General features: G+C 35.0%; 1 protein-coding gene across 1 annotated transcript in view; it reads right to left on the reverse strand.

Annotated features, from left to right (window-relative positions):
* Window positions 1-338: 338 nt before the first annotated feature.
* Window positions 339-12353, reverse strand: part of LOC140157903 (receptor-type tyrosine-protein phosphatase F-like) — a 29484-nt gene continuing 17469 nt past the window's right edge. Inside the window, exons 3-18 of the mRNA XM_072181150.1 lie at window positions 11943-12074; window positions 11483-11629; window positions 10751-11056; window positions 9620-9690; window positions 9177-9402; window positions 8326-8619; window positions 7183-7473; window positions 6259-6488; window positions 5152-5239; window positions 4114-4201; window positions 2971-3059; window positions 2531-2778; window positions 1830-1917; window positions 1556-1632; window positions 1306-1342; window positions 339-469 (exon numbers count right to left, since the gene is read on the reverse strand). Of these exons, the coding sequence (XP_072037251.1) occupies window positions 339-469; window positions 1306-1342; window positions 1556-1632; window positions 1830-1917; window positions 2531-2778; window positions 2971-3059; window positions 4114-4201; window positions 5152-5239; window positions 6259-6488; window positions 7183-7473; window positions 8326-8619; window positions 9177-9402; window positions 9620-9690; window positions 10751-11056; window positions 11483-11629; window positions 11943-12074 (2543 nt within the window). The remainder of the gene's footprint in view (window positions 470-1305; window positions 1343-1555; window positions 1633-1829; window positions 1918-2530; window positions 2779-2970; window positions 3060-4113; window positions 4202-5151; window positions 5240-6258; window positions 6489-7182; window positions 7474-8325; window positions 8620-9176; window positions 9403-9619; window positions 9691-10750; window positions 11057-11482; window positions 11630-11942; window positions 12075-12353) is intronic.

Consider the following 12353-nt stretch of genomic DNA (forward strand, 5'->3'; position numbering starts at 1 on the left):
CACATTTTTTCTGATCAAAAATGGAAACAAAAGTTAAACATCTCATTTAAGAACACACAAACAAACAGAAAAGCAAGTAAGCAGACAGGTAATATAAATCGATACGCAGATCTGAAACAGGGTCTTTATAAAAAAAAGAGGAAAAAAGCTGAAAATGCTCAAAAAACAGCGTAAAATTGGGGTAAAATGGCTCAAATTGGGCTGAAAATAAAAGAAAACACGTAAATTTCATGAATAAAAAAGAGGAAATCAGCTGAAAAGAGGAAAAGTTTCAGGTCTGGATACGTTTAAATGCATTGTAATTGACGGTCTACTTAAAATAGGGGACTACTTATGTGTTAAAAACTATACTCAGAGGGTATCCAAAGTACCTTTCCTCCTTCAACCAGACTGGTCGCCATAACAACCGTGCGTGAATTTTCTTGCCAAATCATTCTCCACATGTCATCAATTGTTTTTGGTTTTGGTCCTGTAAAATTTGAGAAAATTATACAAATATGCTTATTAATTACTTAGTTGAATGAAGTAACGTCATTTGATATTCAAGCAGATACAGTCTGGGCCGAATTTACTACATGACTGACTGGTCCCGGGAACAGGGGCCACGATCTTAAAGGGAAGGGGGGGGCAAAAGAGGAGAAACAACTTGAAAAATTAATATAAATGAAATAAAAAAGAAAAAAGAAAAAGAAAGGGGAAGTTGGAATAAGTTGGAATGTTATATGCATCTTACTTTGGCCCGGTTTCAGGCCACAATACTCCTAATTTTATCCCAATTTATAGCAAACTGCAATTTTAAATAATTGCTGTCAGTTCACCCGCCAAAATGGATTTTCGTGTAGTTCGTTTTTGCGGTGCTTTAGGCGTGACCTCAATTTGATACTATTCGAACGTGCCAAATTGAAGTTTCTCGCACACACAGCGGACATCTCATCTCATCAATTTTGTCTCCACCATACATCAGTATTCGCCGTAGAAGTAGTGATATAACAGGATTAATTACCATAGCGATGGGCCTATATACACTATTTTTCAATGTATTGCCCTGTACTCTAAACGATCGTACAGGTGGAAATGAAACATTCATGAACTCGGTATATTAATATAATTTTTTATAGAATTATGATCCGGTATCATATCCCTATTATTTGATAATCTATGGTTATGGATATTTTATAATCTAACAACGTAACGTCTAGTACAGGACAATACCTTCAAAAATAGTATCTATCCATCGATATGGTAATTGTTCTTGTTACATCACTACTTCAACAAGGAATGAAATTAGTAAGTAAATATAAATACCTTGAGCTGCAATATATGCCTTATCCTTTTCATAACCCTGTAAAAAAGAGGTAAACCATTATCGACAATTTTATTAGAAGCAAACTCAGAGCAATTTATACTACCTACCTCCCCCATAATGTGCAATACAATGATATACGTTAAAAATGCTGCTGCTGTTTGTTTACCTTTTAGCCTACAACCAAGGGAGAACATTAAAAAATAATTACTGGTAAATAAATAAATATTATTATGATTGCCAATAACATACGTCAATATAGGATGCGTTTATATAATCCGAGTTGGGTTTCCCGTCTAACTCTTCAAGAATTACTCTCGAATGATCATCTGAAATGTACAACAAAATCGTGTTTATTACTCTAACGGTAAATGAAAGCACATATGAAGAGAGAACAAAGTAGGCCTAATAAAAACAAAACAAAAACAAAAAATGAAAGAGAAAGAAAAGCCCTTCTCACACATAATAGGCGTGAACGATCAAAAGTGAATAAAAAATACCCTTTAAAGTAACAAACTTAACTTACATGTTATAATGTTCTTGTATCTATTCTTCGGCAGGTTTTCCTTTTGTTTAGATGCATCAGCAGAGCTTGCATTTGACGATGGTAATGTCTAATGACAATGACAAAATAACAAACAGATTGAAATTAATATCACCTATCAATAATTGTTGGATTGTAAAACTGTACAAGGCCATTTGATGTAAACTGATCATTGATAGTCGGATAAAAATGCGGTGCATGCAATCACAATTAAGCGCCAACAAATTGAAGGTCATGTCAACTGAGCATATATTGTTGGATTGTCATAAAACTTCGTGGATATGATCACCCTTGAGCAGCATATATTTTCAAGGTCATTTGAATAAATTTAGATTGTTGGATTGTCATGAAACTTGGTGGATGTGATTTCCATTGAGTTTTTATTACAATTACATGCATGAGTCAAATATAGGTAGGCTATTTTTTAATTCAGCTTTCAACATGAAAACATCGAGTATTTCCCAGTAAATCATTGGTGGTATTTACCAATAAGTCCGCTATTTCCCACCCGGTTACTCATTACACCCCCACCCCCACAAATTACCAACATTCCTAGTACTTGCCAATCTGATGAAACACAATATTCATCAATGGCGTTGTCTTTTAAAAGACAGTTCTTGTTTCTATTAAGTAAGTAAGTGTAATTGAGAATATCAACAAAATTCGATCATTATAACAAGTACCTCAAAATCTCGTGAAAACTCATCATCTGGAATATTTCTCTTCTTCCGTTTTACATATTCAAATAAATCGGCAACGAGTACAGGTTCATGTTCAGTGCGAGATGTTGGCTTGATTGCTATGATTGGTTTAGAATTAACTTCAGGTTTGGTTTGCTGAGATGTCATGGATGAGGTTCTTTCTATCGGTTCTTTCGCAGCATCTGTACTTTGGCCACTTGGGGTATCCATATCAAGGTCTGCTATTACAGCTGAAAATGGAAATTTAAACGTTTTCTTTCAGGTTCATGCATGTAGCATAATGTGGCGAATTCATTACCTTATTTAGAGAATAAACGATAGGAATTTTTGTTTTGAATATCCTCTACCGTGTGATAGACGACAGACAGGTGCAATATGTTCAGTAGTGGATGCTGGTCAGTAACATTTTATTTACTACTTACAAGGATTACTTTCTTCATTTTCGTCAATTTTCACTATAGTCAATCTCTTCTTTTCCATTTCTAAATCTGTTTTGTTCCTGTGCAGGCGCCTGTTAAAGTTAAGTAATTTGAAAAATTCAAGTCAATGCTGCTGTGGAAACGTAAATTATGCAGACCCTTTAATAGCAGTAGGTGAAATTAATTCAGGGGTTTTCTATCAGCAACGCAAACATATAAAAAATTCCGTTGGTTTGGAAGCCAGAAAGTGAAGCAAGATATTGATTGTGTATGCTAATTTATACTCGGCCCTTTACGATTTCCGATCAATTTTAATTTGGTTATTATTTATACCCATAATCCTGAAATAATATTGGTAATAATTGTCAGGAAGGATTTCTGTCCATTTAAAACCCAGATAAAGTGAAAGAAACTCAACAGGCTATTTTGCCTGTTTAACGTGGAGATCCAAAGGGGCTTTAGGGTGTAATACGACTTTATGTAGAAATTGCTCTGTTGTCCGAATTTGAATAACTCTATGTACTTAGGTGTAAGTTCAGGTATAAATTAGAAATACAATATAGCAAAATAATCAGGTTTGTAAAAAAATAACCAATTTCATACTATACGATGCATTATGGCCTTAATGTTCATTTAAAATGAAACTAGCATTAGAAAAACCCTGTTCTACGGGCCCGATCGATCGAGATTTTGGGTTCTATGGATTGTTTACATCTGTTTTTGCCCAAACTGGATTGGTTATATGTGACCCTCGGCACAACTGAGCCCGGATGTCGCCAGTGCCACTATTGAGATATGCTCCATCGAACTTAACAATAAACAATAGGAAACAAAGGATTTATTGATTGTTTTATTGATTTTTCACTACTAAAATGTCAAGTACTATAAACATGATATACATCATTTTAAAGTTAATTTCAAGCAGAATATTTTGGTTGAATATCTCAAAAATGATGATTGGCGACTTCAGGGCTCAGTTGTGCCGAGGGGTCACATATTTGAAATATTTTGAAAACACTTATTCAGAAAATGTTCAGGCTTTTGGTGATTTTGAGTCTATTTCCGACCAACCGAGGGACCGACCGTATACTACTTGTTAACGTGTTTTTCGTCGCCTAAGCACGATTAATCTATCCTTTATTTTACCTTTTTCTTAGCACCACTGTCACCAGCAAGATTACAATTACCGCCAAAACAAGTGATGAAGTTACAGCAATAACCAAAGTAGTAGTATCTATAAACAAGTGAATAATATTATGTCATTATAACAATGCTTGTCAAGTAAAATTTAAGTGAAATTGATTTTGGTACGCCGACATTTAGGTACCCAGCAAACACAAAAACGTTTTAAAAACGTTTTAAATAAGTTATATTTTGGCTTTTGGTTTAGGTAAAAACGTTTTAATAACAGTAAAATGTCGGGTTATATAAAGGTTATAATAACGTTTTAAAACGTTTTGTATGAAAACACACTACAACAATATTTTTAAATGTTTTCAAAAAATGTTATTCTAAACTATTTTTGCAAACATTTTGGCAAAATATTGTGTTAATACTTAAATAACATTATGTTAAAATATTTGAACCCAGGAAACACAGAAATATGTTCTTAAAATGTTTTTTTTTTCAAAACCTTTTAATAACATTTAAATGTCTGGTTATATAAAGGTCATGAAAACGTTTTTAAAACGTTATTGAAAAATTTTGGGCAAACGTTTTTCGCAAAATATTTTTTCAACCCCAAAATAACATTCTGTTTAGAATGTTTTGTATCAGGTTTTCAAGAATGTTTTTGGAATGTTATTAAAACGTTTTTATACCCTTTATATAACCCGACATTCAAACATTTTTGTTTGCTGAGCAGTAGATTATCAAAAAATGTTTTTTAAGGTTATGAAAACGTTTTATACTTTTAATATACCCTTTATATAACCCGACATTTAAACGTTTTTTGACAACCTTTTATAACCTTTTGCGAATGATGTCGTAAACGTTTTGTGTTTGCTGGGTAGTTTATTTAAAGTTGCAAAATATGTCTTATAAATGATTGTGGCTGGCACAGTGCACATTAATTAAATAGTCATTTCAATTGTGTAAATTCTGTTTTTGAACAGTTTAAAAAAAAAAAAAAGAAATATATTGAAATTAAAAAGGTGATAATCATGATAATAGCGTTTATATTACCATTTAAACCGCCAGTTTCATGCGGTAATGTTGAAGCACTTTTCGTCTGAGACCAGGGACCTTCCCCTCCATTTGTTACTGCTTTTACCTATAAAAGACAGACGTATTAGGAGTTATTATGAGTTGTTCCCAGAATTCATCTTCTTCAAGGTTTGTTCCAGTTCAACATCATATTTGTGCGCATTTCTTCAAGGAAAGTTATTCTGGGAGCAAAAAACGCTCTATTCACTCTGCTTTAAGGACTCACCGATCTCCGTCCTCCAATGTCAAAACGAAATATATCCCACTGAATGTTATCGGATTTCCAAGCTTTTTCCACGTCTCAGGAACAGTGGCAAATGACCTTTCACGCCGATGCGCACATCGTTACTGCGCATTGCAAGTCGGTGTGACGTCAAATGACGATATTTCGGGTATAACCGCAAGGAATTATGGAAATTGCCCAAAATGTCAATTGGAATTCCGGTCGTTTGCAGCCTGGAGCCCTTGGGGGTAGATTTCACTAAGAATTACGTAAGGGAGTTTAGCCAAAGTGGTTTCACTGACGGTTTCAGCTTCGCTAGAGCTTTCGATACAAGCAAGCGAAACAAACAAGTGGCGTGGTTATAAACTCGGGTCGATGCCACAACCATAAACAGTTTCCTTTGTGTTTAATAAGTACATAACGACCCCCACTTATCAAATAGGGTCGTTGTATGCGGTCAATAGAAAGTCAATTATTAGGTAAAATAGATCTGTTCAATGTTTGGTCGACAGTGGTATCGGAGAGGTATGGGTAAATTCAGCGAAGCCTGTCTGTTTTCTACAGGCTTTTATGGGCTTGGACTTGCCGAAAGCTGCGTACCCCTTCGATAGAATGCGTTACTGAAGGAAGCGAAGCATGGCTGAGCTCAGAGAACCATTTTGGATGTCCTCCCGAAGTTGTACACCCTCACAAGTTGCAAATCCATTTTCAACTATTGGATTTTTATGTTATGTTTTTGTACGATGGGTTGAAGGAGTGACGATACGTCGTAATTCTCACTGAAATCCACCCCAGATAAATTACCCGTCTATCAGAGGGTGTGCATCCATTATCTAGAATAGTCCAATGTAATGATATCTTACCTTAAATGAGTACTCGGTCTCAGCCATCAAATACGCCACATTCATTTTAATTGTCTGTCTTGTTAGATCGTCACTTATTTCAATGGAAGTTTTATTTTCAAAAACAACATTAGACACCTCTAATACGTAACGCGTCAATTCACCGTTGACAGCTCCTGGACTGTCCCACTGTATTTCAATTTCGTTAGTGAATACGCTGAGAATCTCAACATTTTGAGGTTGGTCTGGGGCTATTTGTACAAAATCAGACACAAATAAGATATCATGACCTCATTAAAAAAGGTTATTAACAGCCCGGTCGGCAACCTCATTGCCAATACCACCTGCGTTTATAATAAAAATAACATACAATGACTTCGTATTACCATCTGGCTTTTGCATGTTGATACCTTGGTAATCGCCACCAAGGCACCAACATGACCAAAATTTACAAACACAAGAAATATATTTACAGCATCAAGCACCAATTTTTGGGATTAAATACATCATCATGTTTTAATCCTTTAATATGAAAAATCGGGAAGATAAAGTTAATATTCAATGATCATTTGCGGAAAAGGGCAAATAAAATCTAATAAAGCAGATGCTGTACTCCACAGGAGAGAACAACCAGTATATGTTTATTATCGTATATGATCTTACCTATTATTGGGTGCAGCGGACACTAAAGAAGGTAAATTGTATTATGTAACTGAATTTAACCATCCTCACACTGTCATAAGGTCATATCATACTAGCAGTTGCAGCGTGCGATGTAAAGAGAGTTTGGACAATCGCTACTAGCGTTCATTCATGACTAGTGACGTAGCGACAGATATCGCCAATCGCTTTTCCAATAAGCGACGGAATTTACGTCACAAAATCCTTGCGATTGCTTAGTGTGACATGGGCATAATGGTTCATCTTAATACTGGTAAAACTTACCTCCCTCTTGAGTCCTATAGCGGATTGTATCAGTAAATGGTCCCGCTCCTTGTGATGTGTTGGCGCGAACTTGAAATTCATACCAAGTATAATACGATAATTTCGAAAAGGTAACGTAAGTTTCCTTAGTTGAGCCAAACGTGAATATTCCTTTGACAATATTATGTGTAAATCTATATTCATATGTGATCTCTCCTCCACGTTCTGTGCAATTTAGTGGGTCCCAGTTGTATGATAATTGTAGGTCTGCTAGAGATTCAACAGTAACACTCTCAGGTTTCCCACTTGGAGCTGGAAGTGTTAGAAGAAGAAAACATACATAAGTTATTGCAGAGCTTTTCTCCAAACCATGTTTGAAAAGTCCACAACCACATGTTTCTCATTTACTTGTGTGATACAATCACAATTACTTTGACAAGTTTGACATTAGCAACAATGAGTTGTACCACCATCAAGCCATTATTTACCACAACAATGCTGCTTATCAATATGCAGACTATTGTTCTCATTTCGGAACCAAAGGTCTCACACAGTATTGTTACTTTGCATCCATCCGCTGTTTACTTTATAATGGTGCATCCAACTGAAATTGCTGTACCTATAGCATCCCATCCCATTGCAATATCGCACAGGTAAATCAGAAACATGTGTTTGTGGACTTAACATGGTTTGGAACCAAGCTTTTCAATTATAGAAAGAATGTAGAAATATTGATTATTGATTGAAAACAATATGATTTCACCAATATGTTATTTAATCTTATACAATTTAACAATATTATGCCTACAGGCAATGCTGTGTTTTGTGGACGTATTTGTGTAGTGAATGGATATGTATGCGTTTACTACATATTACACCCGAGGTTTCCAACTAAACAACAAACCTCGAACGGTAAGTTATATTATAAAGTCGAAACACGGGATTCTATATCCTACTACCACTCCCATTACCAGCGCACGACTAGCGTTTACCTTGTGAGGACTTGTTCGGTATTACCGATTTTTTAAGGATTTGGCAACACAGCGACAAACGGCAGACATCTGGACTTCAAACGTTTTCGTTAGTTTTCGGGTCCTTAGTAAAAAAATATATGTAATACAAAGTGGTGTGTACGCGGGGAGGGAGTAAATGTCCGGGTCATACCTGTTTCTTCAGTCATTATACATTCATATTCTAACGGTCCACTTTCATTTCCCGATCTTGCCCAAACAGATATGACGTAAGTTGAATAATATTCTACGCCGATTAAATCGACACTGGTTTCGTTAACTTCAGTCTCTGTATATTCATCCATTTCTAGGCATTGGTCTAATAGTGTAAGATTGTAACCCACAACGTAACTTGTGATACATTGACTCTTGTTGGGCTTGGTCCATTCAATTGTGATCACACCAGGTGCAGAGGTTTTAGTGTCCAGTGATTCTACCTTACCTGGTGCTGCAATAATAATAATAATAATAATAATAATAATAATAATAATAATAATAATAATAATAATAATAATAATAATAATAATAATAATAATAATAATAATAATAATAATAATAATTGGAAATGTGTGCCTTGTTACACACCGTAATGCTTTTAAATGGAAAAAGACGCCTTGATGGTGTCGCAAGTTACGTTACTGCTACACACATGATCTTAAAGTAACTTAGGCAATAACAAAACTTACAATAATGTATTAAATGTGAAATCAGTGATTTACTAAACCATAACACATTAAAATGAACCACATTAAAATACTTATGTACTTCTGTGAACATATATATGAACTTATAGTATAAGCCGTGGCAATTGCAAACGTGAAAGATCTGCCACCTAGTTCTGCTTGTTGAAAAAATTGACAAAAGGCAAACAATACAGAAAAAATTCTTGATTATCCCTTTAAATAATAACAACGACAACAATACACTACGAGCGTATATATTATTACCAAAATGAAGTAAACCTTTTATTAAAAACGCAAAATAGGCAAATAAAATTACACATACGGACAGTAAGAGTAGAGACAGACACAGGCGGGCTAAGAATTCCATCGGCGTCCTTATTTCTTGCTTGAATCTGAAACTCATACTCTTTGCATGGTTGTAGAGAAGTAATTGTAGTTGATGAATTAGTCAATGGGATTTGGATTGTCTTCGATGTGTTCAGATCCTGGTAACGTATGGTGAATCCGTCAAGGGAAGAACATTGTTGCCATTCATGACCATCTGGTATCTGTGAGATAAAATCGTTACCATGATTACCGGCGAGAGCATAACTCAAACTTTGTTTTAAGCTATTTGAAAAAAAAAGATATATATTCCCATTTATTAAAATTAGAGCCTATTTATTTGAGAAAATAAATCCATTTTTTAATTTATTAATTTCCATCCAAGAAATAAATAGAATATAAAATAATTGTAAACCATCAAACAAAATAATAGAACATTACCTCCCATTTTAATCTGACAGAAGAACTACTAATTGCAACAACGTCTGTAAAGTTGGGATGTTTCGTCGGTGCTGCGAAAAATAACACAAATATTATTATACTCAATATTATACAAATTAGTTTTCAGCTTACATTTGAATAAATATCTTGCTATTTTAGCTGTACCATATAAGCCTCATCAGAAGTTCCCCTTGTTGTGGACGCTTCTACAGCAACATGACGCTTAGGTTTTTGCCGAAATATCAAGGTACTTAAAGGAATATTTCGTGATCCTAGCATCCTCTTTTTATGACATTTTCAGTACATATCCACGAAAAAAGCATATTCCTAAAATTTCAGTAGATTCCGATATTGCGTTTGCGAGTTATGCATTATTATCTGTATTACACTGCTCCATAGACAATACGTTGTAATTTCGTTCTGGTGCACCAGAACGAAATTCAAATTGATGAGGCTGTGGATCACGAAATGCCCTTTTAATACAAATTTGTGCTAAAATAATCACCATTCAGTGACCCAGTGAAAGTGTGAAAAAATTAAAATTGTTTGTAATGCTTAAAAGTGAAGGATAAGTCATTAAAATGACCAATTAGGTATTTTTGAAATGAAAAATTTGGCGAAGTTGCAGTCCCATTCAAATACATGTAGCTAATTTATATACTGTTAGTATATATTTTACAGATCATTTTGTCTTTAATACGAGGATTTTGGCTGAACCACTAGCAGGCTATGTTAGCACATCTATGACAATGACAAAGGTACCAAAATTGTTACAATCGTCCGGATGAGCAAGTTACTTTAAACTTATGGGCCTTTAAACTGTTTAATACAGATATTAAACAACAATATACAGACATTATTTTTCTTGTTGCTATCAGTTTTAAGAATATTTCAGCGACTAAGCACCTTAATGTTAGTATATCTCTGGAGAAAACACTAGTGTATCCCTAGAGAAAAACTACCATAATCCTTATTTATTAAACCGTTTCGGGCTACTTTTCTTTCGTGTTTTATCGAAAGTTTAGCCTACGTATTTTGCTTTTTATCAAAATTCTGATTGTCATAAAAAGTGCCAGTTTGTGTTTAAAATCTCTTAAACACATTCAGACTCTTTGATGAGTTATTATGTACCTAAGCAATATGTAGTCGCATACACCACCTCTCCTTTCACCCCTTCAGCTGCTTTTCCGTCCACGTTTTTTACTACAGCGATAGAAAAGCCATACTTAGCATCAGGTTGTAAAGATGCTACGGACACATTGGATACTGTGACGTTCTTCATATCGTTAAGGTTTCCATCAATACCATAGTACACACTGTATCCAATCACTGGGCCATTTCCGTAGTCAACCATTTGATCCCAATCATCCCAGTCCAATTCAATGTTGACACCCACAACTTGTACAATTGTAGGAGCGTTGTACAATATGGGCAATGCTAGAAGAAAACAAAATGGATCATACAGGGTGTCCCCGACAGATTGGTACCGGAGATGGTTTGGATTCCTTTACTTACTTGCAAGGATAAATATCCATAATGAAACTCAGAAACACATGGATTTCTAACAATAGTATTGTACAACAACAATACAAACACACCCAACAACTCCCACACCCAGCAAACCCCACACACTGATTCACATACACGACACACCCACACCTATCACCAATAAAAGTGACGGGCCTTGTGCTTTTTATATTGTTTTTTTGTTTATTATGTTTGTTAGTTAATTATGTTAATATCCCTGAGAAAAAGTCTTGTATGCCTTATTGTCCCTCTTCTTACCTTGCATTCGTTTGTTTAATTTTGAAATAAAGTTGAGAGTTGAATTTGAATTTGAAGTTTCGAGCAGATTACTATTACCTTGTTGGCAATCAGCACTACCAGCCCATCCTTCCGCACAACCATTGCTGCATGTTCCGGTAATTTTATCGCATGCTGCACCTTCATAACAGTGACAATGATATTGACATTGTTCCCCAAAGAAGCCATTGTCACAAACATTTTTCCCTTGAAAAATATGAAAATAAAAAATATTAAAAGATACAGTGGGCAATTTCAAGTTTTTGTTCTTCATAACAATGCTATTGGCGTCTGTTTTTGGTTTCCCTATTGAGAAACCTGAAACCTTTAAAAGACTCATTGCCAACCGACAACAAAAATATAACTTTAAGACAGACAGAGAGACAGGTGACTCATAGGAGAAGACTCTGCGTCCTATGCACCCACATAAGTCAACTCAAGGATATCGATGGTAACCAAATGAAATAAATAATAGTGAGTTATATATTTCTTGTTTACTTCCTTCCTCTAGACAATTTACCTTGACAGAAATGTGCCCCGTAATCTTTATCACATGTGTTTCCATTTATACATCCATTTGCCGCATCACAATCTTTAACATTGCAGTGACATTCTCGGTCACAGTTAGCGCCGTATCTTCCGGGTGGGCATGCTGCACGATACATAAGTAAACTATGTTTATATGACTTGACTTGGTTATGAAGCATTTATCACCTTATTACTTCCCATTATGACATTATATTTCTCATAATAAGATAATTATACGGCTAGGGGTCATTTGCGTCAAAGAGGCCTAATTAAAGCAATTTGGTGCGACATGGTATTACACCAATTTGCTCTAAATCTTGGTAGCATTTCCAAAACAGAGGCCAAAATATCCACAATGGCACAATCATGCGAGTATTTTTTTGGGGGGGGCTTTGGGGGTAAA

The sequence above is a fragment of the Amphiura filiformis genome, chromosome 7, assembly GCF_039555335.1.
Source record: "Amphiura filiformis chromosome 7, Afil_fr2py, whole genome shotgun sequence".
Taxonomy (NCBI): Eukaryota; Metazoa; Echinodermata; class Ophiuroidea; order Amphilepidida; family Amphiuridae; genus Amphiura; species Amphiura filiformis.